Source organism: Sphaerodactylus townsendi, linkage group LG11, assembly GCF_021028975.2.
Source record: "Sphaerodactylus townsendi isolate TG3544 linkage group LG11, MPM_Stown_v2.3, whole genome shotgun sequence".
In the NCBI taxonomy this organism is placed as follows: Eukaryota; Metazoa; Chordata; class Lepidosauria; order Squamata; family Sphaerodactylidae; genus Sphaerodactylus; species Sphaerodactylus townsendi.
In genome coordinates this window covers 70,133,537-70,160,184 of record NC_059435.1, presented here as the reverse complement: position 1 = coordinate 70,160,184, position 26,648 = coordinate 70,133,537, and the positions used below count along the sequence as shown (strand labels likewise).

Genomic DNA, 26,648 nt, shown 5'->3' with positions numbered 1-26,648 from the left:
CCCGGAGGAGGCTCCAATGGTGCTTTAAAGTGCTGTAATCTTGACGTAATATTCACTTTATGTCCTGGGGCAGCTACAATATGCCCTGCCATGCCCTGCATAATGGTTGCAGTTCAGGCTGACCTGGACTGCAGAGAGGCTAAACTCACATCTCACATTTGAGCCTATCTAACAACAGAGAAAATCTTCTAGGGTACTGCCCAGATGACCACCACTTTCCAAAATAAGGTGGCTGGCCAGAGAGAGCAGGGCCTCCTCTGCTGTGACTCCTCCAAGTTTGGAATGCCCTGCCAACAGGTAAATGTATTAGTCCCTTAGTCCTTTCAGAGAAATTTATATGGTTCGCCATTCCCAAATTTTATTCCCACAACGACCTGTGATGTAGGGAAAGAGTGACCATCCCAAGTAAGCATCATGATTTGAACCCAGGTCTCTCTGATTCTAATCCAGCACTGTAGCCACTACCGTATACCTCATGAAAATAGTTTCAGTTGGGTAGCCATATTGGTCTGCAGCAGAAGAGCAAGATTCGAATGCAGTAACACCTTAAAGACCAACAAGATCTCCAGGGAATAAGCTTTTCAGAGTCTGGTGACAGGAGCTTTCACTCTCAAAGGTTTGTACCCTGGAAATGTTGCGGGACTCAGATCTTGCTTTTACATCTCATGTTTTCAGCATATAAAAATATAAAGTTGCCTTTTACTGAGTCAGTCCTTCAACCTCACTATCATCTACTCTGACTGGTAGCAGCTCTCTGGGATCTCAGACAGACAGATACATACCAGAAAAAATAATAGGAAGTATCCAGGCATTCTTGTCACAGAAGGAAAACTTCCACACATTGGTAACTTTTCAAATAGTGTAGTCCACTTAAGTTAATGGTCAAGAAAGGAGATTTTTTTTTGTATAGGAACACCCGGTAAAAGCTGTCTGGATAATGGTAATCCTGCCCTCTTTCAACACGGTTTATCAAAGTCTTTCCAGAACCTAGTTCATGATTCTAACCACTATATCACACATGAAGAAAGAAAGAAAGAAAGAAAGAAAGAAAGAAAGAAAGAAAGAAAGAAAGAAAGAAAGAAAGAAAGAAAGAAAGAAAGAAAGAAAGAAAGAAAGAAAGAAAGAAAGAAAGAAAGAAAGAAAGAAAGAAAGAAAGAAAGAAAGAAAGAAAGAAAGAAAGAAAGAAAAGGACAGATGGACCACATCACATTGCAATTAACTTCTTGGGCTCCATACCATTTTCAAAGCTCTTGCAGTATCATCAGAGTTTTAAAAGACTGCTCTGTTTCACAATATGAGGAAATCCTTTTTTGTTCTCTGAGCTACTCAACCTGTTCTATGAAAAAGAGCAAAGCAACAGGATCCAAAAATAAAGACTTGTCATGAGTTTGCACTCCTCACGGAAACCTGGCTTGGGCCCAGCAGATTCAAAAACAACAATATTGGTAGGCCTTTTTGGGAGAAAGATGTTCTTCAGGTCAATTAGACAGAAATTTTGGACAGAAATGAGCTACTAGAAGCAGCCAGATTTCAGTGTTTGACATTACACAACTTTCTTCAGCCCTAGAGCTACACCCAAGTATCGAGGCTCTGTTTGCACATAATAAGGAAACACTTAGTACTTCTGCAGGGCTTTTCCTTTTCAGTGCTTATACCCTTGAGATACATCACAAGAACACCATCGAGCACCACCTCTTCGCACACAAACACCGACACCAACCCTTTATTGACCAGAGCTAGTGCGATGTGGCAATTAAGAGCTATGGACTTGAATCTGGAGAACTAGGTTTGATTCCCCACTCCTCCACACGAGCAGTGGAGTCTTATCTGGTGAACTGGATTTGTTTCCCTGCTCTGCATGAAGCCTGCTGGGTGAGCTTGGGTTAGTCATAGTTCTTCCAGAACTCTCTCAGCCCCACCTACCTCACAAGGTGTCTGTTGTGGGAAGAGGAAGGGAACTGAGTTTGTAAGCCACCATGAGTCTCCTTACAGGGGAAAAAGGTGGGGTATAAATCCAAACGCCAATGCCGCCGCTGCCTCTTCCTCCTCCTCCTCCTCCTGCTTCTTTTTCACATCGTCACTATTTGCAGGCACACACACTTCTACATTGGCAATGCTGGTCCTATGGAACTTCCTGCCTTAAGAAATGGACAAAGCTCTTTGCTTCTTGAGGTTCTGGTAGATATGCAAAACTTTTATTTTATGGGTTTTGAGGTTCTGGTAGATATGAAAAAAATATTTTATTTTATTTACAGATATTTCTCACAGGGTTTTGGATTTTGTAATTCTATATTTACTGGATTGTTTTGATAACTGTTTTATCTTTTTTGAAAATATCATTAAACTGCAGATAAAGTGAGATATATATTTATAAAATTCAAAGGTAGGCAGTACTTCTGTTTCATATTTGCAGGGAATAAAAATAATCGCTTGCCTAAGGGGTGATCCAGTAATTTTACTAGCTTAAGTTGGGGATAACTGAACTGTTATTGCAGAGTGTGAATTTCTTCTTCCAATACAAAATAAAAGCCAATTTCTTCAGCTCACCCCCAGTGTCACCAGCCAAGACAGTGACAGGAAGTGATTAAAAAAGGTCCTTGAAGAAATCTCTCTGGGAGAAGGTGACAGATACCATTTCTAGGGTTCAAATCATTAAGTTTCTATGCAAAGTCCTTGACAAAAGAGAATTACAAACACAAATGTGACTGACTTGTGGAATAAACAGGGCACTGCATTTCAGCAAAATCCACAGAGTAGCTTTCATCACAGGAAAAAAATTAAGATCAGAATTTTAAAAATCAAAACACTATACAATAAGACCTTAAAGGGAAAGAGTCAGTTTTCCTAAACTGTCCTGCCATGCGGTGCCTAGATTCTTAACTGCAAGATCACTCTAGCACTTTTCAGTTTAGAAAAGAAAGGACTATAAGGGGGCACATGATAGAGGGTTATAAATTTATGCATGGGATGGCGTGAAGTCGGCCCGCGAGGGTCGCAAGGAAGAGGTGAGATGCAGCGATATTATCCGGTGGAGAGAAGCCAGCGGCTAATCTGCCGTAGTCTGGTCCCTGGCACCTTTTATTAGGGTTTTCAAAGAGGCGGGTCGGGAGGCGGGAGAATGCTGTACAGTACATGACTCATGGGGCTGCGTACATGAGAGAGGAAACGTTCCTGTCCGGGCCTAATCCATACCTGGGGGTATGCACCCCTTTGTCCCTTTGTCTGGGGCATCGTGACAGTGAGTCAGGCATCTCATGACCTATGACTCATGGGGGTCTTGTGACAGGTGAACGTGTGCGCCCAGAAGGGCACAGATGGCGCAGGTGTGCCCGCACTCTTTCTGAGGCTCTGCTGGGTTCGCGGGGCTCACCCCAACAATGGCGACTATTGAAAAAGTGAAATTTTTCTCCCTCTGCCAAAGTATGAGAACTCAAGGGCATCTAATGGAGCTGATGGGCAGTAGATTCAGGATGAACAAAAGGAAATGCAGCAAATGATTAAAATGTAGAATTCACTGTCAGAGAGTGTAGTGATGGCCACAGGCATAGATGGTTTTGAAAGGGACAGACTCGTGGAGGACAGGTCAATCAGTGGCTACAAGTTGTGGTGACTAAAGGGAACCTCCATGCTCAGAGGCAGTCAACCTTTGAATCCCAGTGTAGCGAGGCAACATAATGGGAAGGCCTTGGCCTGTATGACTGATCACTGTGTGAGACAGGATTCTGGACTAGATGGACCCTCACTGGTCTGATCCAGCAGGACTCTGTTTATGTTCAGTCTGACATTTTGATTTCCCAATCCAAGAGGGCTGGGAAATCAAATTAATGGAATATTCAACAATGGCAAAGCTTACTAATGTAATGAATAAGAGACTGATTAAAGAACTCCAAGATAAATTGAAAATTTACTATGATATTATTTTCAAAAATAAGAATGGTAAAATGTGAATGATACAATTGAAATGATGGATGTAAACTGGAATATAGAAAATGCCAAATGTAAAATGGTTTAAAGGAAGAAAGATGAATGGATAAAGGGTATTTGTATTAAGATAGTTATAATTTGACAATACAAGCTGTATCTTGTGAGAAAGAAAATTAGGATTTTTATCACTTTAGTTAGACTATCAGTAGCTATCTTAAAAGTAGTTAACTTTGAGAATTACATTAGGATTTTTACACAGTGTTATATATCTATAATTTTGTTCTCTTTTTTTAGCCCTTAGGCATTGTAACTATGATTGAATCGGCTTTTCCTTCTTTAACATTCTTTGCTAAAAATTTTTAAAGGACACATATATATAAAATGGCTCAGGTGAGGTAAATCAAAGATGGTTGGGCTGGGACGCCCTGCAGCCATAGGTCCACAAGAGACTTAATAAAACTCACCTTTCATGAATACATCTGCAAAAATCTTATCAGTTACAGTGAGTGAATATTGCTTCAAAGGAGAGCAAACCTATCACAGCATCTTGCTTTAAAAGCTCTGGAAACTAGAGAGGGCGGCTCTGGGTTGGGTGAGGTGAATGAAACAACCTCTGACAGAGACGTTCTACGTTTTGGGCTCACAGGATGGAAAATGGCCAAGAGGTTTCACACCCTGCTCTCCGCCTCCTTCCTGCATCTTGGCCGCCTCACAGAAGAGGACAGAAGGACCACAGGAGACACTGTGCCCAACATTTTTGGTCAGCCCTTTTCCAAACCCAACACATTTCCACTCCGCTCCCTCCCTTCTCTCACGCTTTATGTGTTCTGCCGCCCACATCAACAATTAGTGGAAATGTCTGGCTGTGTTTGTTTGCATTGTTCCCAGACTCGTCCCTCCCTGCAGCGAGCTCCAAAGACCGTGCATTATTGGACCCGACAAGACTTTCTACTGCAACAACAACAAGTCGCATGTGGGGCAGAGATCCAGTTTGAGACTTGGACAGTAACAGATGCTCTAGGCAGCAGGAAAAGTCTCCACAGGCTGGCTACAGGTGGCAGGTTTTTCCCAGAGTTGAAGATGATCTGACAGAAGTTCCACTAGACAGTCAGCCCACGAATAGTTTTCCTGGACAGGTTTCACTGGGTAAAGTGCCGTCAGATCACAAGCAATTTTTGGTGACCTGATATGGCTTTCAAAGCAAGAGACAGAGGTGGTTTGCCATTGCCTGTCTTTGCATAGCAACCCATTCAAGGATTAGCCGGAGCTGACCCTGCTTAGCTTCTAAGATGTGATGAGCATGCATGGGTGTATCTTGAGGGGGTCATGCAACCCAGGCACTATTCACCTCGGTCACATGGGGGGCACATTTGGCCACCTGCCCCCTCCCACCCCCCAAAGGCCTGCTGCTAGAACCAGGGGGCATACAATGGGGGAAGAATTTGGGAGGGAAGAATTAGGACTAATAAAAGGAAACACTTCTTCACGCAACGTGTGATTGGTGTTTGGAATATGCTGCCACAGGAGGTGGTGATGGCCACTAACCTGGATAGCTTTAAAAGGGGTTTGGACAGATTTATGGAGGAGAAGTCGATGTATGGCTACCAATCTTGATCCTCCTTGATCTGAGATTGCAAAGGCCTTAGCAGACCAGGTGCTCAGGAGCAGCAGCAGCAGCAGAAGGCCATTGCTTTCACATCCTGTATGTGAGCTCCCAAAGGCACCTGGTGGGCCACTGCGAGTAGCAGAGAGCTGGACTAGATGGACTCTGGTCTGATCCAGCTGGCTTGTTCTTTTGTTTTTATGTTCTTACTCTCCTGTTTGCCACTGGGGTGATGAGACTGGGCTAGCCTGGGCCATCCAGGTTTTACATTCCTTCAAAAGCCTACAGAATCCACTTAGCCAGAGATTCAGACAGCTAGAAACACAACCTCCATCATGAGCAGCTTCGGCTCTCTTAAAAACCATTGTCTGTCTCAAAATAATTCACTTTAGGTTACTCGCAAAACTGTAAACAGCCATCTCTACCAGGAAAGACATTACTTAAAATTGCCAGATGAAAACATAATTATAAAACAGTCATAAAGTTCATTCTAAGAATAAATGCTTTTATGCAGCCGCATTCAGATTAACCCCTCGAAGGTCTCATGAAAACAAAATAATATTTTTTTCTCCCCATCAAGTTGACTTCTGGCAACCCTGCACGGTTGTTGAAGCAAGAGATGTTCAGAAGTGGTTTGCCACTACCTACCTCTGTGTAACTACCCTGGATCTCCTTGGTGGTCCTCCTTGCAAGTACCAACCAAGGCTGATCCAGCTTAGGTTCAGAGATCTGAGGAGATAAACTTATCCTAAGATATCCAGATCTGGACAGTAATCCTGTAGCAATTCCCAAAGGCAAGAAAACCTAAGATAAAGGCAACGTTCCTGAAATACTTATTCCAGAGAGATAGAGCTATTACTAAAAAGACCTTGCTCTGTATCCCCAGAGCAGAAGCAACTTTTAAACCACAGACACCAGTGACACTCTCTCTAGCTTTGGGGAGAATGTCCTGGGGAGGGAAACTTTGTAGCACAGAGCTCCGATGATCAAGTCAGTAGATCCTACTTCCTGCTTTGTGCCACTGAAGTACAGGATTTACAGTCTAAATTAACACTGGTGGCAGCAAAAGTGTGTAACAGAAAATAATGAATACATAATATACTTTACATTTTCTCCCCGCCCCCCCCCCCCGCCCAGATGTTCAGAATGTTCCACATATATTATCTCAGTAATCCTCGCAACAGCTCTGCAAAGTAGGCCAGCATTTTCACCCACACCTTACAAATGGGGAGACGAAAGCAGAGCAGCAGCAGTTTGGCTACAGCAGGGGTGTCCAACTCTGGCGCTTCAGATGTTCATGGACTACAATTCCCATTATCCCCTGCGTACATGACTAATTGACCATGCCAGCAGGGCCTGACGGGAATTTATCAGCCCTGTCTTGTCCACGAACATCTGAAGTGCCAGAATTGGACACCTCTGGGCTACAGCCACTGAATGGACTCATGGCTGAGATAAGATCTGAGCTAGGCATTTCTCTACGCTAGATAAGAAAGATGCTAGAACTCAAACACTGCTCTCATGGTGGACAGTCTTCCTGTTCCAGCATGTTGTCCATTTTACATATGGACAAGTTCAGGCCAGCGGTTCAGACTAAGACCTCAGTCTTCTCATGCAGAGGTTTCCCCATAGTTCAGGTGTTGGTGTGCAGTGCTTTCCTCCCAGCTTCCTCACATCTTCATTTTCCATCAGTTTTCCTGGGGTTTCCTCATGATTTCTCACAAACCAACTTTGACCCGACTTGGGAGACAACAGAGAAACAAGGACAATAACAGAAAAGGACACCCAATGGAACAAGAAAACCTGGAGAGAAAAACACTGCAAATGGACACCTGAACTGTGAGAAAACCTCCGTGAGAAAAGACTTGAAGTCTCCTATGGCGGGAAAAAGAGGCTTCACGGAGTGGGTGGCAAACTCAGAACACACCCTCTGCACTTAACGGAGTGAAACATGCCATGGTGTCAAACTTACCAGCCCTGTATTGTCTCTGTCACTTTCTGTCACTCAGCAGTCCTGAGGATCAATGCTGGCTCTCAAGGGAATCAAACTGGCCCAACAGGCTGAGCCAAGCCCAGATGGCTCCTCGGAGAAGTTTGCAGAGCTCCAAGAACACACAGTCTGTAAAGATCCACAGCAAACCCAAAGAGGAAAAGTCTGGCTGAAGGGAACCATGTGGATAAACTACTGGTACCCTAAAACACTCCAAGGTCCTTCTTCACCTGTGCTTTCTGGCCAGTGGAAACCAACTCTGAACAGCAGCTCTGAAAATCCAGGGTTAATGTCCACATACCAGCTTTTCAGATGGCTTTAAAAAAAATCTGATCTACATCACTGGCTTCCTTCCCTTGAGAAAATTATACAGCAATAAGGAAAAAATACCTCTCCCAGATTTTTAATATTTTCATGGATTATGTATGCTCCTCAATCCCCCCCTTTCTCTTTTTGATGCTAGATAACTCATCAAGGACTGTTCGTCTCATGTTTAACCCCACCCTCCCATTAAGGCACCTTACATGATTCTCCTTCCCCTCCATTTTATTATCACAGCAACCCTCTGGGGTAGGCCGTGAGGAGAGACAGTGAGAGACTGTCCCAAGAACAACTCCTAGGGTCGCCAACCGGCCTTCTTTTATAGAGGCTTAATGTGTGGAAATGGACACAAAGGTGTAGATATCATTCCATTGAGCCTAAATTAAAGGGATAGGACATTTTGTTCCAGTCACCCACTGAGCCCGACAGCTGAGCAGAAGGCCATATTCAGCACTCTCCAGTCACCCTGCAGCACTTCGGCTACTAAGCCATGCTGCCTCCCTTACCATGCCCTTACTCAGTCAGTGCACTGAGGATAGTTGCAGTTCTAATGTTCAACAAGGAGGGGGAGAAAGAAGAAAAACTGGAATGTTACCTCAGCCAAATGTGTTACAGGAAGAGATAGATGGCCATAACCACAAACAATTCTCCCTGTCCCCCAATGAAGCTCACAGTTACAAAAATAACTATCAACAACATGAATCACACCTTCATAAAAATGTGTACGTTAACTCCTTGAGATTCCATTAAATAAAAACATGTTTCCACATAACACCCATGTTTCAGAACTCTTTCCATTTCATGAGCTTTATTTGTTTCTGCAATGCATTTACTCTCCTTCTAGGCACCATAATGCTCGACTAGTTTTTGAAACTCACCTGAAGTTCAACTTACTATACATCTGTTGCTCCAGAAACACAAGTATAAAGCTAACCCTGGACAACCAGCAGAGCAGAACTTTACATCCAGGCCAAGACTTTTTTCTTATTGTGTACTTGAGCCATGAAAATGGTTTCCAAGGGAAAGCAAGTTGGTCTGTAGTCAAAGAGTTGGATTCAAATCCAGCAGTGGCTTAGAAACCTACAAGATTTCAGAGTATGAGCTTTTGAGAGTCAAAATTCCTGGCTGTTGTGGTTTTTCTGGGTTGTGTGGCCTGTGGTTTGGTAGTTTTTGCTCCTAACGTTAGGAGCAAAAACTACCAAACCAGAGTCACACAACCCAGAAAAACCACAACAGCCAGATGATTCCAGCCATGAAAGTCTTCAACATTAAAGTTAAAACTCCCTTCATCAGATTGACCAACGGAGCTTTTGATTCTTGAAAACTCATATCCCAAATATCTTGTTGCTTTCTAATTGGATTTGAATCCCGAGCCTTGAAATTATTCTAAGCTAGTCTTCTGCCTATGTAGCAACAGTCCCCAAAATGTTAAGCAGATTAGTTTGTGTGGGGAGGGGGGTTACCTCTTCCGGCTTGCATCTAAAGCATCGAGTATATATTCAGGGAATTCATATGCTGTCTCTCCAGACGCCTGCTCAAAGGGGCGTACAAGTAAAACCAATGCCATAAAATCATACCGCATCATAGATTATAAAGATAAAGAAAGCAACAAGCAATTCAAAACAAGCTAGGGGCATAAAATCAATAAACCACTAAGCATCCTGAAAAATATCCCGCTGAACTCCCATTAGAAAAATCGAACACTTTAAGTGTTATAATAACATGTTCTGAAAGTATTTCTTTCAACAAAAATTAGCCAAATCCCATTTGATTCTCCTATGCAGGATTTTGCAGTGACTAATCGATCATGTTAATTGCAATGGACCCTGCAACACACAACACAACTGCTACGCATGCTTATGTGGATGTAAGGCCTGCAGTGATGATGATGAAGGATTTATACCCCACCATTCTCTCCTGTAAGGAATCTCTACGCGGCTTACAAACTCCTTCCCTTCCTCCCCACAACAGACACCTTGTGAGGTAGGTGGGGCTGAGAGAGTTCTGAGAGAACTGAGACTAGCCCAAGGTCACCCAGCAGGTTTCATGTGTAGGAGTGGGGAAACAAATCTGGTTCACCAGATAAGAGTCAGAGGCTCTTAACCATGATTACACCATGCTGACTTTCTCCTGAACTTACAAGAAGTCATGACTAACCTTTGCTGGCTTCTCTCCTGAAGAAACTACAATCTACCTGCTTTGTGTCTGTGCCCTAAAGTTACATTACTGTGATAGGGGAAAAATATTAAATATTATTTTTGAAAGCAGAGGAGGAGGAGAAAATGACTGAAGAGGAGGTTGGGCAACGACTCAGGGGCATGGAAAAGGGCCAGGTGTTTGGTGGGGTGGAGAAATAAAGACCCTTTCAACGTGATCACATGCTCAAGGGAAGTTGGGTAGGAAACAGATTTTTAAAAATCACAGTAAAAGTATTCAAGAAAACAATGGACAAAAAAATTAAGGGAAAACATTTCCAGGACAAAATAGAGGGGGAAACGTGCAGAATAAAAAGAAAGAAAAGCAGCATTCGGCGACAAGATACATTGTAAACAACTTTATATGAAAAAGGCCCAGATCAAGAACGGTATGGGGTGGGGTGCTTCCCTTGCAAGAGGGTTTCCATGGTCTTGCAGGGGAGGGTACTTAGATCCCTCCCTCTTTCCATTTTCCTGAACTGAAACAACTAGGCTGATCATTTGCCCAGCAGCCTCTGGCAATCCCCACCCCTGCCCTGGGTCATTTGAGGAGTGGGATTCAAAATGGAATGGGATGGCATCTATGGTGACATTCTAGGAACTGCAGAGCAAATCAGCCCAAACATCTCACAAGGTGCAGCTTAAGACTGCCAACCTCCCGGCAGATCCTGAAGATCCCCTGGAATTCCAACTGGTCTCCAGATCACAGAGACCAGCTCCCCTGGAGAGAGAATGGATGCTCTGTAGGGTGAACTGTAGGGCATTATGCCCTGCCAAGGTCCCTCCACGCCCCAAATCCCACTGTCCCCAGGCTCCGCCCCCAAATCTCCAGGAATTCCCTAACTCAGAGTTGGCAACCCTAGTGCAATCAGGCCTTCAGTCTTGTTAGGTTGCACATTTTTTGACATGAAGCCAAACCAGAAATGCAGGAAGCAAATGCCTGGACAAGCCCTCGCACACTAGACTCAGCACCAAGGCTTGTTTGTTTCTGTTTTTAGGCCTTAGCACCAAATTCCAGCGCAGAAGCCGCATACCATTCCGAAGGCTGCCAAGCTGTCATTATAAACCTGGATAAACACAACAAGACTCTGCTTCACAGAGGTGGGAGCATGATTAAGCAACTGATTCAGGGTCTTAGCGCAAGACAGAATCTGCAAGCCTGAAGGCTTACTTAGGGCTTTGGCACACTGGAGCTGGCAGGGACACCCACACGCAGACGCACAAAGAGCAGCGTGGAATGATTCAGCAGCCTTCCCTACAGCAAGCGACAGGACTCATATGGCAGAAGCCCAAAACCAGTTGAGGAGGTTTGTTCTGATTCATAGCCAGAGGGTTTTCCCCCACCCCTGATTTTCAGGATATGCACGGCTAAAGCGGGGCACAGAAAGAAGCACACCCGCACCAGGCTTCTAGGAACTTACACAGGGTCCCATTTTTACAAATTTGTTTTGGTGCGGTGCCATTCTTGCCAAGGGGCTGATAGGGGAGGATGGAGAAAGAGCCCCACTCCAATTCTCAGACTGCCATAAACTCCGGTCGGTGACCTAAAGAAGGCCACAGATGCCCCACGCCCACACCTGCCGTACTAAAACAACTTTACAGGTCTAATTTTTAGTCCTGTTGTAAGGACTGCGGACAGACAGGAGTATTTTGAACTCTTTAAATGCAAAACATTAGGCAAATGCAAAACATTATGACGAAGAGTAGCAAGCATGGGTCACAGGACACAATTTTGGAGCCGGAAAACCTGCTTAAAAACTTCTTCCCAGCCACAAGGTTGCTGGCCCTGTTCTCTGCTCCCCATAGGAATTATGATGCAAAAGGGAGATCACAATAAAGATCAACCTAGCAGTTTTCTGGGAAGATGTGCTCCAAATAGCTTGGAGATGCACATCAAAAGGACTGTATGAATCACTCTGAATATTAGAACTACGTATCAGGCATCAAAGGCCTGTGCCAATACTGCTCTCTCTGTGGTAAGCGGAATGCTTTATAGCATCACCAAGTCATCCCTAGGTAGGAGTAACCCTATCATCTTCCTCGCCTCCTCCTGGTCTACTACGGTTGGAGAACTGCGGCTTTCTACAATATGTGCAGCACTAAACAATGTAGAATCAGCCCAATAGTCCAGACTAGCCCAATCTTGTCAAAATCTGGAAGCTAAGCAGGGTCAGTCCTGGTTAGTACTTGAATGGGAGAACATCAAGGAAGGCCAGGATTGCTATGCAGAGCTGTGGCAAACCACCTCAGCTCATCTCTTGCCTTGAAAGTCCCAGGGGGCCAGAAGTCAATTGTGATTTGATGGCACCACAATTGTCATACAGAGTGAAGGTGGCGAATACTGACGTGCAGCAGCCTTTAAGCTGGTGCAGCACAATCCATCAGGATCCCTTGCGTCATTCCAAATATTTCACGTTCTGGCACATAGGTGTCAAACTCGCAGTCCTCCAGATGTTATGGACTACAGTTCCCATCATCCCTGCCAGCATGATACTGGCAGTGGATGATGGGAACTGTAGTCCATAACATCTGGAGGACCGCGAGTTTGACACCTGTGCTCTGGCACCACTGTTCATAGAACCACGTTAGAAAATCACCCTTCTCTTATGGCTCTAATTTATGGACTTCTAAAAGGAAAGTGCAAAGTGTGCACTTTATTAAAATTAAACTTTGCATGTTATTTTTAGTACTCCATGAAGTAGAGCTATAAGTGTAGGGCCGTGGTGGCGAACCTTTGGCACTCCAGATGTTATGGACTACAATTCCCATCAGCCCCTTCCAGCATGGCCTTTGGCACTCCAGATGTTATGGACTACAATTCCCATCAGCCATTTGGCCATGCTGGCAGGGGCTTATGGGAATTGTAGTCCATAGCATCTGGAGTGCCAAAGGTTCGCCACCACTGGTGTAGGGTGATTTTCTAATTTGATCACAGAACCACATTGCTAATATAAAGGTAAGCAAATACATTCTGTCTCAGGAAAACTTTGTAAAAGTCCCCTCCTTGTCCTTTGTATTCCAGCTTCTGTTTTCCATACCCACTGGATGCTTCCACTCGATAGTCCCCCCTTATGACCCCCAGAATACCATCTTGGACTGTGCAACCAGCATACCTCTCCCCTCTGGCAATGAAGTCCACTCAAAGAACATCTTCTTAATGTTTCAGGTGGGCAGCTGGGCTGGCCTGCAGTAGAGGAGCAAGATCTGGACTCAGCAGTTCCTTACAGACCATCAAGGTTTATATAGTATAAGCTTCTGAGAGGCTAAGGTATCGGAAGAAGGGAGTTATGACTCTTGAAACCTACACGCTGGAGATCTGGTTGATCTTTACGGAGCAGCTGGACTCGGATCTTGCTCACCTGTTGAGTGTTCCCCTCCCTACCACATTTTTTGCCTGTCAGTTTAAGAATCCAGGAAGCATTCCACATCTGAATAATGAAGTATGATCTAACTGTAAGATAACAAGCGTGAGTGGGAAAAATAACTTCCGTGAAGGCTCCCTTGACAACTCCTCCAGAGCTGACAGATGCCAAAGAAATTGCCAAAGCAACACTCTTAAAAGCAGTCAAGAAAGGAGAGAAGGACCAAATATCAAAGAATGCAGAAAAAAAATGTTTTTTTCCTTGCACAATCACAGCAAAATGTAGAGCCTCATCACAGGAGGCTGGAAATGCGAGACTGCTGCACGCACTGGTCCAAGCCTATGCAGAACTGGCCAGAGACAGCTCCTGTCACCCTAAGTCAGTGATGGCGAATCTTTTTGAGACCGAGTGCCCAAATTGCAACCCAAACCCCAGTTATTTATCGCAAAGTGTCAACCTGGCAATTTAACCTGAATGCTGAGGTTTTAGTTTAGAAAAACTGGTTGGCTCCCTCTTCCTCCGCCCCACCCGCAGGAGCAGGGGACAGCCTGCTCTAGCCTCCAGCAAGTCCTGTGTGCACCGCTCTGTGCCTCTCTAGCATCTCTGCCTCCTCTGCACCCCCCACCCCTCGGGCAGAAGCCACCCAGACCACAGGCACCAGGCCCACCAGCTGAGACCTCCCTGCTCATCATGGTGCATGCATGTCGTGCTCAGTGGCCCAGGCCAGCCTAGATGTGTGTGTGTGGGTGTGTGTGTGATTTTACGACCCCCACATGACGAACTCTGTGTGTGCGTGCCCACACAGAGGGCTCCGAGTGCCACCTCTGGCACCCGTGCCAAAGGTTCGCCATCACTGCCCTAAGTATTTGCCTTTTGGACACCCATTACCGATACTGGCTTGTGAGTCTTTTCAGTGGCCCTACATGTGGCAGTAGATGGCTCACCACCACCATGGCACAGGCCTGAGAGTCAACAGCATTCAGTTTTTCTTGGGTTTTTCATGTGTCTCCAAGTTGCCTGGGTACACTTAGACAACCAATAACCTCTCCTCCCTGCAAACACACATCTCTCCAAGTGGGAGAAACAGAGTACAAGAAATTGTCGAAGGCTTTCATGGCTGGAATCACTCAGGTATTGTGTATTTTCTTTTGAAGATGCCAGCCACAGATGCAGACAAAACATCAGAAGAAAATGCTACTAGAACACGGCCATACAGCCCGGAAACCGCACAACACCCCAGAGTACAAGAAAGCTGACATGAAGGTGGCCAAATTGAAATGGGGAGGGGGAAATCTTAAGCACTCACTGGCTGAATCTAAACCCATAAATGTATCTAAAGAGGTGTAAAATCACTTCCATACAGGAACATACTGGATAAATCAGGGTGAATGATAGGAGGTGACGAAATTTGCTGCATAGCTTCATGTGCCTCCCCTTAGAAGTTTGGTAAAGATTGGGTCAGGAGATCCAATTTTATGGGCCCTCAAAGAGGATACCCCATTTATTCTCCATTGTTTTCAGTTGAGAAAAATGGGGCCTCATAAAATTGGACCTCCAGACCCAAGCTTCACCAAACTTGAAGGTTCTTGTAAGGATAGTCACTAGCAGCTATTCTGCAAATTCGGTACCTCTATCTCAAACCCACACAGAGCCTCAGAAAGATTTTCCAATAGTTTCCCTATGCTGGGAAAAATTTATCTGCGTGATTCTCTGCTCTGACTTAGCTCAATGTTATGTCAATGGGGGATCTTTATGGGTTTCTGAGAGGCTGTTTTTCAAGCTAGAGGCACCAAAATTGCAGCATAGCTGCTAATGACTCTCCTTAAACTAAACGAGTTTGGTGAAGATTGAGCTAGGGGGTTCAGTGAAACAGTTTTTTAAAGCTTTTTTTTTTGGTTCAGCATATCCTAGTCACTATATTCACATTCAAGCATTTGCTGAGGAACCTTCCAAAATGCCTTATCATCAATCAGTCTGCTCCCTCTCACTGGAAAGATCTTAAGAAGAGAAAAGCCCTTCCCAACATTTGAGATCCAGTTCAGCCTCCTTGAGCCTCAGGATATGTGACACAATTCAATGGGTAAATAAACTGAATTAATTAACTGTTGATACCAAGGATTGAACCAGGGACCTGCTAAATGTAAAGCAAGTGTTTTGCCCTTTAGCTGTCCTCCAACCCTGAGAGTGCAGTATGGAGAGAAATCCAGGATTTCCTACACCTACTTAAGAAGAAGAAGAAGAAGAGTTTGGATTCATATCCCCCCCCTTTCTCTCCTGTAGGAGACTCAAAGGGGCTTACAATCTCCTTGCCCTTCCCCCCTCACAACAAACACCCTGTGAGGTAGGTGGGGCTGAGAGAGCTCTAAGAAGCTGTGACTAGCCCAAGGTCACCCAGCTGGCGTGTGTGGGAGTGTACAGGCTAATCTGAATTCCCCAGATAAGCCTCCACAGCTCAGGCGGAAGAGTTGGGAATCAAACCCGGTTCCTCCAGATTAGATACAGGAGCTCTTAACCTCCTACGCCACTGCTGCTCCTTAAGAAAACTTTTTAGACAGAGACTCATTTTACTTTCAAGCACCTGACGCATCTCCAGTGCCAATGATACAGTAGCCAGTTTGTGAAAAAGGCATTGGTTCAATTCAGACATTCGGCAGATCAGATGATTTGCTTAAGCCATGGCTGAGATCCCAAACCATGGTTGGAGCACCCAAACATCCAATAGGTAAACCATGGTTTGTCTTTGGGTTTTATATAATCTTGGTCTTTTAAGTATGCCTGGAAAGACTGAAAGGCTCAGGCAAGGCTTGGGCAGCAGGCATCTTTGGGAAGGTATCAGGGGATTCTTTTCATCTGTAATGTTTTAATTATTACTTGCAAAAAGCCTTGAGCCAAGAGTAAAGGTATAGTATAAATATTCTAATTAATAAAAAGAATAAAACTGTGGGATATCAATTCAGTCATTAAACCAAGCCACAGCTAGTGCAAACCCTAGTTTGCAAGCCTACAGCCTCGGCTTCTGGTCTGCAATTGCAAATCATGGTTCCCAGTTCAGACATTATGAGGAAGTATAGTTAAGCTTCCTTAACCATAGTTTGGAGTGATGTCCTCTTAACAGAGTCAAATCCTCTTTTTTCCCCCCAGTGGTATTTGCAATTTTTATGGGAACTTTGCTAGGATCGGCAAATGGCATTTGACCTGGATAAGGTTTCTATGAACTGCAAAGCTAGCAGCAAACGCAGGGATCGACCCTGAGCATCTCCGTACATCAGGATCCAATAAGTTATTTTACTGCAAGGAGGCAGGAACAAGAACAGCTCACTGTGTAAAAATGACACAGTGAAAGTCACTGCACCAAAACTCTTGAGCAATGATGACCTCCGACTATGCCAAGCCAATTTGACACAGACATCACAATCAACACTTCTGTTAACAGTCGGGGAAGGGAAGAGGAATTTTACCAGTAACAAAATATTGCCATTTGCCTGCCAAGAAAATGCAACTTTGTCCCGCTTTTCCAGGAAGCACAAACTGAGGGTAAGATGTTTGACAACAAATTGCTTGATCGCAAATAAGTGCCAACTACATTTATTGTGAAATATTGCATAATATTGCAACTACTGCATTTATGATGCAATAAGAATATGTCTGGAAAGAACATAAGAATGTCAACTTCAAAATATTTATCTCAATGTAGTTACGTGTTGAGACTGAGATCAAAAATAACTTTACTGTTTAGTTTTAAAAGAAAAATGCTTTCCTTTAGACAGAGGGCTAAAGAAACAGACCAAGTTTTTGAAGATGGAATTCTTTCCAGACACCATTCTGCTGGAGTTTAGATCAGTTCTTCTTGCGCACAGGAAGGGAGACGCACAGGGAGTTCAGAAGATGGGAACAATGTGGAAATTCTCCCCCACCCCAATAAACTTTTCCAGCAGAATCCTATAGTTCTCTTTCCTCCTTTTTTTCCACCTTTAATGGATTCTTAAGAGCTCTCAAAATGTCATGCCCCCTGCAGCATGCTCAGTCCTCACTGGGACTGGTTGTTGTGGGTTTTCCGGGCTGTGTGGCTGTGGTCAGGTAGATCTTGTTCCTAATGTTTCACCTACATCTGTGGCTGGCATCTTCAGAGGTATATCACAGAGAGAAGTCTGTTACACACTGTGTCCACTCCGAAGATGCCAGCCACAGATGCAGGCGAAATGTTAGGAACAAGCTCTACCAGACCACGGCCACACAGCCCGGAAAGCCCACAACCAGTTGGATCTGGCCGTGAAAGCCTTCGACAATACATTGAACACCTCACTGGGATTGTTTATTTTTGTTAATTTACAAAAAAAATTGTACATTACTAGGAGAATCCCTAAGTATATAAAGACCACTGCCTAGTCTATGGGTGGATGCATTCAGATGTTTTTGTGATTTCCACAGGGGCCAGAGGAGGGAGGCAGATGGCAAGAACAAGTGGGTGTGTGTGAAGGGGGAGAATAGCTAGAACTTTCCGTCCCTCCCCCAGTCAAATTTGGCAGGCATGTTGCTAGTGCCATCTATGGCAAGTAAAGCTGTAAAAACTGATTAAATTAAAACCCCAATTAAACTTTTCCCGTGCAGGCTTAATCATGGCTTCTGAAAACTCTTCCAAAGACAAAGGTCTAGCAACGGACTCTGGAAAATGGGCCTCAGCTTTGCCAAGTTTCCATGGGAAGCAAATTCCTAAAACTGGAGAGCAGCCACCTAGAGCATCTCTCTGTGTGCCCATTTTGGGTAGGAAAAAAGACCTTGGTCTTGTACAGTGCTGAAGACAAAAGATTAAGTCCAGTTCACACATGCAAGAGAATGTTGAGGGAGAATACAGAGGTAACAGAACAGGGCCCTTTCCAACTGCAGGGGGTAGACTGCAGTTGCTCTGCACAGGGGCGGGGGGTGTCAGAAAACCAGCCTAGCAGGAGAAATGCTCCCCCTGCTCTTTTTTCTCTTTGGCATGCTTGCTGGGAACTTTCAGGGGGAGCGCTACAAAATGCGATCCTCCTTGGCCTTCCCCCAGCAATCTAAAATGGTACAGTCTATTCTTCTGCCTCATTGCCAACGCATTCCCCTGCATTTGTGAATCAGGACTTAGTTGTTATGCGGGAAAAGCGCAGAAGTCTATAGAACATCACAGGACTTTTTTCTTCTCCAAAAGTAAATCGCAAATAGGTACCTCGGAACTTTCTTATATCTCTGAACCTGAGGAGGCTCAGCAGCAGCAGGAGAGTCAACTCAAAACTAGGTTGTCTCTCTGCAGAACGGCACAAAACTGTCCCTCTGTTCTGCACAGCAGACACCTTCATAAGTCCCGCCAGGTGCAACTGCCCAAGCTGCATTACTATCGCCAACACCATGGTGTGGTGGTTAAAGGGCCTGGAAGGGCTGGATTCACATTTGGTCTGAAGGGGGGCAAAAGTACGAGATGATTGTAACGCATATAATCAACAACTCTTTCAAATAATAAAATAAATTACGTTGGTCTCTATGAGCTGTTAATTAATAATAATCCTTCGGGGATCGGGCGGTATATAAATTGAAAAAATAAAAATAAAAAAATAAATAAAATAACTGACCTGAAGCTACTGTAGTTGCTGGAAAAGACTCGCTGGAAAAGCAATAACGCCAGGAAATGCTGAAGACTGCAGAAGGCCCATCCCCCCAGAAACCTACCATGGCTACTGTCAATGTGTGGTCTTTGAAAGGAGGGGTTGGGCAGACAAGAAATCAGACCTCCATCCTGCAGATGGAAGAGTGGAGGCGGCCTCAGCTGGGAGGAGGAGGAAGAGATTGGCAAGGCCAAGGAAGGTGTCTTGGGTGTCTATGTCTTCCCCTGCATAGGACCTGACATCTTTGAACATCTCCTCAGGAATCTTCAGCTCCCCCTGATCTTTGTTCACCGTAGTCTCGCCCGCCTAACATTTACAGCTTCTGCCTTACCAAGGGCTATGACTCCTCTTTGAGGCCTGAGGAGTTTTCGTGTTCACCTCTGAGACTGGGGATCTTCCACTCCTCCCCCACACCTACCAGCAGCCTAATTGGGGGAATGGGGGAATACATGTTTTGGAATAAGCCAACTCTTTCAGGCCATTAAACTTCCCCCACCTCCTGCAGCTGCCCCTTCTCTGTCCACTACCTGGGGTGCCTGCCCCCCTTACCCCCCTGCATCCGCCCCTGGCATCTGGGAGTCCCCAGGTTCAAATAGCCACTCTCTGCCATGAAAGTTTGCTGGGTGATCTTAGGCCAATCTCCCACTTTTAGTCTAACCTACCCTGCAGGATGTTTGTGAGGATAAAATGGAGGACAGGAGAATTATGGAAGCCACCTTGGGTCCCCACTGGGGAGAAAGGTGAGGTGGAAATGAAAGGTTAAAACCATTGTAAATTATACACTGGACATTACCTAGGTCTGTATTTTCATTACAAAGAACAGTAAGGTGGCACAGATGCAATCCTCCAGTTTTATTTAGTGTACCTGGCTGTCATTAAAGAAATCAGATTAGAACCCCAAAATTTGTTTATATATTTATACTCCACTTTTCTCCTCATAAGGACCAAAAGCAGTTCACAACACTGTGCTTCCTACTCCATTTTATGCTAACAGCTATCCTATGAGGTAGGTTAGGCCGAGAGAGAATGACCAGCCCAAAATCACCCAGTCAGCTTCCAATAGCAGAGTGAGGATTCAAGATTTAAGTCAATTTCACTGGGCCTGTAAGACCGAATTATTCTACCAGACTTATAATTGACAGCCAGTCCACAGAGTCAGCCCGGCCCCCTGGCTGATGTCTGCGCCCCCCCCCCTCCGCCCCCAGCAACCCACAAGAGCTATGAAGTTAGGGTGGGAATTGGGAATGATGTGGGTTAAGTCATCCAAATCGCCATGGGAATATTTTAATTATATATTCACTGACATTATTTTAATTGCATTTTAAAATACGTACATTAGCTGCCCCGAGCCCAGTTCTGGCCAGGAAGGACAGGGTATTAAATCAAATAAATAAATAATAACAATAAACCCGAGTCTCACAGATCTAACCACTATACCACACCAGGAGGTAAAGCCAACTCCAGCTCCCTTTCAGTTGGTATACTCTTAGGCCCCTTCCGCACACGCAAAATAATGCGTTTTCAAACCACTTTCACAACTGTTTGCAAGTGCATTTTGCTATTCCGCACAGCTTCAAAGAGCACTGACAGCAGTTTGAAAGTGCATTATTCTGCATGTGCGGAATGAGCCTTAGTGACCTCTGCTCTCTTGGCTTCTTGGACCATTGGATTCTTGCTCTTGGGGGAAAGGAGAGGGGCTATCTGCTATTGCTCAAATTGCCCTACCCACAGCCAGAACACCAGCACCTGAGAAGCGTGCACAACAGAGAAAGAACTTCCCCACTGCCACAAAACCATTTGTTGTTTTGGGACAGGAAGCACGTAGACCACGCAATGCTGATTCATCAGTCTAACCCTGCCACTACTGCGACTCCAACCTGCCGTCTTGCAAGGCGGATGCTCAGGCACCAACAACCATGCACCAACAATCGTGCTCCAGCAACCTTGTGCACTCAGAAGGGCCCCAGACCCATATTAATTTTATACATCAGTTACTTTCTACCCCTTCCCCAATCATAAGAACATAAGAACATAAGAACAAGCCAGCTGGATCAGACCAGAGTCCATCTAGTCCAGCTCTCTGCTACTCGCAGTGGCCCACCAGGTGCCTTTGGGAGTTCACATGTAGGATGTGAAAGCAATGGCCTTCTGCGGCTGTTGCTCCCGAGCACCTGGACTGTTAAGGCATTTGCAATCTCAGATCAAAGAGGATCAAGATTGGTAGCCATAAATTGACTTCTCCTCCATAAATCTGTCCAAGCCCCTTTTAAAGCTATCCTAATCATCCTTAGATGCAGGGCAACAAAAAAATGGTTCAAAAAGCAGGCTTCTCCTCTCCCCATGTCAATCCTCCAGTGGATGTTTGTGTCAAGCCAAGATCCTAATTTGTGCTAATAACAAAGTCCAAAGGGAAACTGCTAATTGGTACAGAATCAGGTGGATGTGATCTTGTCTATTGGGCGTCCGGTTGAGGCACATGGAGTGTCACCATACATGTCTGCCTGTGGAACAGCTGTCCCTTCTCAGTGTTCACGTGGTAACTGGTAAGAATCCGAGGATCACAAAACTTGCCCAAATCCCTAATGTGAATTCAACTTCAACTGACCTTTATTAGGCATATTAATAAAAAATAAAACAAAATACAGGACAGAGCAGGTCTTAAAACGAGACATAAAACCGGACAAATCGCGTAAGGCCGGGAAAGAAGAGGTGATCGAGCCAGAGGTGGAGCTGCAATGGGAACATCAGGGGCGGCTCACCCTGGGCACTGCCATTGCAGTCACGTGTCAGGGGTGTGGGCCTGTTGAGGGTGGGCGTGTTGGGGGCGTTTTGGAAACGGGACGGGAGGGAGCGCATGGGCAGTTCATGTCCTGGGCGCAGTTTCCCCTCCCTTTGTCATTGGATCAAGCCCAATGTGAATTGTTGGTGGCAATTCTCTTCTGGCTCTTTGGCCAAAATGTAAGATCTGGAGATAAGCATGCTTGCTCTCTCCTCCAGCACTTCGCTCATATCTATTAGTAAGCAATACACGCTCTGCAGGTAGGCAGGAGAAGCCACAGCTTGCTCCCAGATCTCCAGGCATGTTATTGTCAGTGCTTTCCAAATTACAATTCGTTTAAACATGCTCCACTTCAGACATCCAACTCCAGCATGCTGCCGATCTGCACTACCCGCTGCAAGATTCTTGGACACCTGCTGTGCCCACACCTGCTGTGCCCACGCTTTTCAGTCATGGCCCCTAAACTGTGGAGCTCCCTCCCCAAGGAGATTGGTCGGCCACTCTCTATTTTTGTTTTGTTGGCATCCCCCCGCTAATCGTTACCACCCTCTTCCCCTGGGTGTGTTGTTATGTGTCCTTATACGTTTCACTTAATTGTTTACATGTTTTGCATATATTTATATTCTACATGCTGCTTTCATGTCTGGATGTTCGTTTTAACATTGAAATGTTGTAATGCTTCAGTGTTTGTCACCCGGGTAGAAAGGCAGCAGAGAAATGTTTTAAGCAAATAAATACAGAGTATTGTAATGCCACCTGTCCTAGTTTCACGCTGGACATGCCCTGTGAGTTTTTCCTTCGGCCTGGGGCGTGGCTGTCCGATGTCACAAACTTGAGACCATGCCATGCAACCGAGGTACCACATCACACCTTTTCACTGCCTTGCCAAGAATGGACCTTTTCCTATCTTCCAGGGCCTATTTATGTGAATGAACCACCATTCATTTTAGTATGTATGTTGTCAATAGGGCTAACGTGGGTGTGATCCTGTGCATGATAGACAACGAAGTCTGAATGACCGAATCCTACGTTCTGGCCTGAACAGAGGAACACTTTCTTTGTGCTTAGCCAAGCGAACCCTTCTTCCCCAAGAGGTCAAGTTCAGCTCAGTCCTTTTGAGACTTTAAGCATGTTTTCTCAAAAGCAAGCACCACTGAGTTCGATGGGATTCACTGCCCAGTAAATATTCTTAAACTCTACAGAGTAGAAGTCACCCATGCTCTGAACTGAAAGGATACCAGATTTTGACAGCAGCTTTGCCAACTGAGATCTCCCGTTTAAGACCTAGGATTCTTTCTTGCTGGCTTTGGAGTCTCTGATAGGCCATTTTTGCGGATGTGGGTTTAAGAGCACCCAAGAGAGGCAAGATTTTCTATTTGGAAATTAGAAACAGAGTTGTAGGATGACAGCAAAACCCTCTCTCTCCTCCTCTCCCCAAATCCTTTATGTATGACATGGCAAAACTTCTCAAACCAGGCACAGAATCCAGTTCATCAGAAGTCTGAGAAGCTGGCTGAGGCAGTCATCCTTTCCACAATTGCTAGTTGATCCAGGCCACTGGCAGGAGATGAGGAATAGGGTTGCCAGATCTAGGTTGGAACATTTGGGGATGGAGCTTGGGAGACGGACCTTGGTAGGATGCAATACCATAGTGGCCTTCTCCACAGCAGCCATTTTCTCCAGGGGATGTGATCTCTGTAGATGAGCTGTAACTCTGGAAGATCCTGAAGGCTGGCATCTGTAAATCTGGAGGACGAACTGCACGGAGCCCAAAGAGGCGGGGCGTACAAACTCAGGGTTCCGCACCAGTAGCAACGTGCTGTAGAATCCTGAGTTTAAACGCCTTGCCTCGTCGCCCTCCAGAATGAGGGATGCCAGCCTCCAGGTGGGACTGGGGGGAGGTGTGAATTCCTTTCCCGCCCTGCCCCTCCCCTCCCTCAACCTGTCGCTGCAGAAGAGCCTGCTGCAAAAGTGTGCTGGAAGGGGACTAGGAAAAGCTCCCCCAAGCCCTCCTAGGTCAGACCAGAGCATCGCCTTGCCAAAGGCTGGCCATTGGCCGGAAGCAGGGGGCGTGTGACGCTGGGCGCGGCGCACTCACCGGGATGTGGACATGCAGCATGCGCTTCTTCTGGCCCGAGTTTTTCTTGCCGCCGGCAGCAGCATCTTTCTTCTTGGCATCCATGGCCGTGCTGCCCATGTCTCGACCCGCTCCTCGACGGTCCGAGGGTGCCCACCGGAGCCCCCCGCAGCGAGGCTGCTGTGCCAACTTCTCCCCCCTGGGAGCGTCTGGCTTTTTTTTTGAAGGCCAAACGTGGGGTTTGAAGGAGACGAGATCCAAAGAGCCCCCCACCCCCCACCCCACGGACAGATCAGGCACAAGCCTCAAGGTGCCCCCTTTTCCTCATCCATAAGCATGTTCGCTCACGGGCCTTTGGAAAACGTTTCAAAGAGCTAAGGGGCGCCGGGCTTGCAGCCAACCTTTCCCCACTTCCAAAAGTTTCCTCCCTCTTTGCCCGGGAGCGGCGGAGAAAGGTGCCTTCTTGCACCGCACGAGGAGCGTTTGCAAAAATAAAACCGCCCCAGTCAAGCAAACGGGCCGACTCTTCCCCTTTGTAGAGCCAATCCGGATCCGGGGCTTAGGGCGCGTCTTCAAAGCCCTCCCGAGGCTCAGTCCGGAGGGAGCCGCGCCATGCGGGCTGCAAGCGGGTTTCCTCTCTGCGAAGCGGACTCTCCGGGCAGCTGCAGTTTGCAACGCAAGCTCGGCGGGGAGAGGAAGGAGGTGCTCGGCCGCGCGGTGGTTCCCTTTTCGGGCTTTGCAAAGAGACACTGACAGCCTCTGGCGAAGGGCTGGGCCAGGGGGAGAGGCGGCCCGACCCAGCCTTCGCAGGGAGGGGGGGGGGGCGGGTTGGCGCACCTCTCCCTTCGCAATCGCGGAGAGGCGGCGGCTAAACAGGAAGTGCAAAACCTGGCGAGGCAACTTTCTCCGCGCAGGGCCCGGGGCGGCGCGCGCCCACGCCCCCCCCCCCCGGCGCGCTTCCCACGCCCAGCGCTCGGCAGAGCCCCCCAGGGCATCCCTGCAGCATCAGGCCTGGGTCATTCCTGGCGAGGACCTCGCTTGAGGCTCTCGTGGCAGGAGGCAGCTCGGAGGGAAGGGGGCCGGGAGGAAGGAGGAGGCGAGCTGGCCTTGGGGCTATCGTGCGGCAGTGGTGATTTCTCGTGCTAATGGGGGAGGGGGGGTTGCATTGCTCTGCACGGTATTGCATTTTCTGCAGTGCATCGTATTGCACTGCGCGCAGACATGAGCACAGGCATTCAAGGATTCGGTTAGCTGGCAGTCCTAGGCAGTTCTATTCCCGGCGACATCCCGTTGCTTTCTACGTGTTTATGCTGGAGTCGTTCTGCATAGGTCATGGTTCCGCCCGGCGTAGCTCTTGCAACGACTGCGCTGGGAACCTCTTTATGTCCCCTGTGGGCGTAGTAGACAGTTGCGAAATCCCCGTCTTTAATAACAACCTTCCCGCTGCCATAAACGCCGACGGCCGGTAGAGGGCGCAGTCGGAGCCTCGCGAGAGCCGAAGCTACTCCGCTAGTAGCGAAAGCGAAAGGGGTGCTCTTGGAAACGAAACCACCCCTTTACAAAACGGCAGCGTCGATTTTCTTGGGCACGGCTGAACAATGAAGATCCATCTGCTGATCGTTGTTTTTAAAGATCAGCAATTGTCCTTCAGCCTATGGCAAGCTTTAGGTGTGGGCAACATCACACATGTGACGGGCTGATTATAAACTGGTGCTCTGTCCTGCATTGAGGGTACTTTTCCTTTGGGCAGAGTTTTGATTACAGACACGCTCATGCTTACGCTTGGCAGATCCCAGAAGCCACGCAGTTCCTGACAGCACACAAACCCCAATGGTTTTCTCGGCTTTAGTGTTTCCGCTCCTCTCTTGATGGGAGTTTTTTACAAACACAAAACTTAACACTGTGTCATCGCAGTAATAATGGCAACATAAAATGATTAAAAAATAAAAGGGCTTTTAACAAAAGCGGCAATCTGGCAAGCAACCTGGAAGTGGGGGTAGGCAAAATGACTGCAAGCCGCATAGCAGGCAGTGGGGCACTTCCTCATGTGTAAATGGAGAAATACAAGGAGATCCCACTGTGAAGTGAAGAGCCTTGGGGTAAGTGCTCCATGCATAATGGGCCACAAATTTATTGGAATCTCTATTGCGCATTCTGTGGTTTGAATCCTGTTTAAGAAGTGGAGAAGAAGAGTTTGGATTTATAGCCCACATTCAGGTCCTGCAAGGAGTCTCAAAGTGACTTACAAATGCCTTCCCTTCCTCTCCCTACAACAGACACCTTGTGAGGTAGGTGAGGCTGAGAAAGTTCAGAGAGAACTGTGACTGGCCCATGTGGAAGAGTGGGGAATCAAACCCAGTTCTCCAGATTAGAGTCCACTGCTTTTAACCACTCTACCATGCTGGCTCAACAGCAGAAGAGAGCCATTTTTCAGTTGAGTAGACTTTGGAAACCAAATAAACACCCTGGGAGAAAGGAGAACATATTTGATACACAAGTTTACCGTCCAGGCTTTTTATTTGAAATTTAAAAGGTAAAGGTCATACCTGATCCAGACTATGCTTACAGTGTGGTTTGCCATGGCCTTCCCCGGTCATCTGCACTTTACCCCCATCAAGCTGGGTATTCATTTGGCCAACCCCAGATGGATAGAAGGCTGAGTCTGCCTTGAACTGGCTTCCTGAAACTGACTTCTGTGGGGACTGAACTCAGGTTGTGAGCAAAACTTCTGCAGCTTCCCACTTTGTGTCATGGGGCTCCTATTCCA

At 46.3% G+C, this 26,648-nt stretch overlaps 1 protein-coding gene across 3 annotated transcripts in view; it reads right to left on the bottom strand.

Annotated features, from left to right (window-relative positions):
• The window catches only part of PRKAG2 (protein kinase AMP-activated non-catalytic subunit gamma 2), a 204,721-nt gene extending 180,123 nt beyond the window's left edge, over nt 1-24,598 (bottom strand). The window contains exon 1 of one of the 3 annotated variants that reach the window (XM_048510352.1): nt 23,903-24,598. In XM_048510352.1, the coding sequence (XP_048366309.1) occupies nt 23,903-24,001 (99 nt within the window). In that variant the 5' untranslated portion in view covers nt 24,002-24,598. The remainder of the gene's footprint in view (nt 1-23,902) is intronic. The other 2 variants (XM_048510351.1, XM_048510353.1) reach the window with 2 other exon arrangements.
• Nucleotides 24,599-26,648: the final 2,050 nt, after the last annotated feature.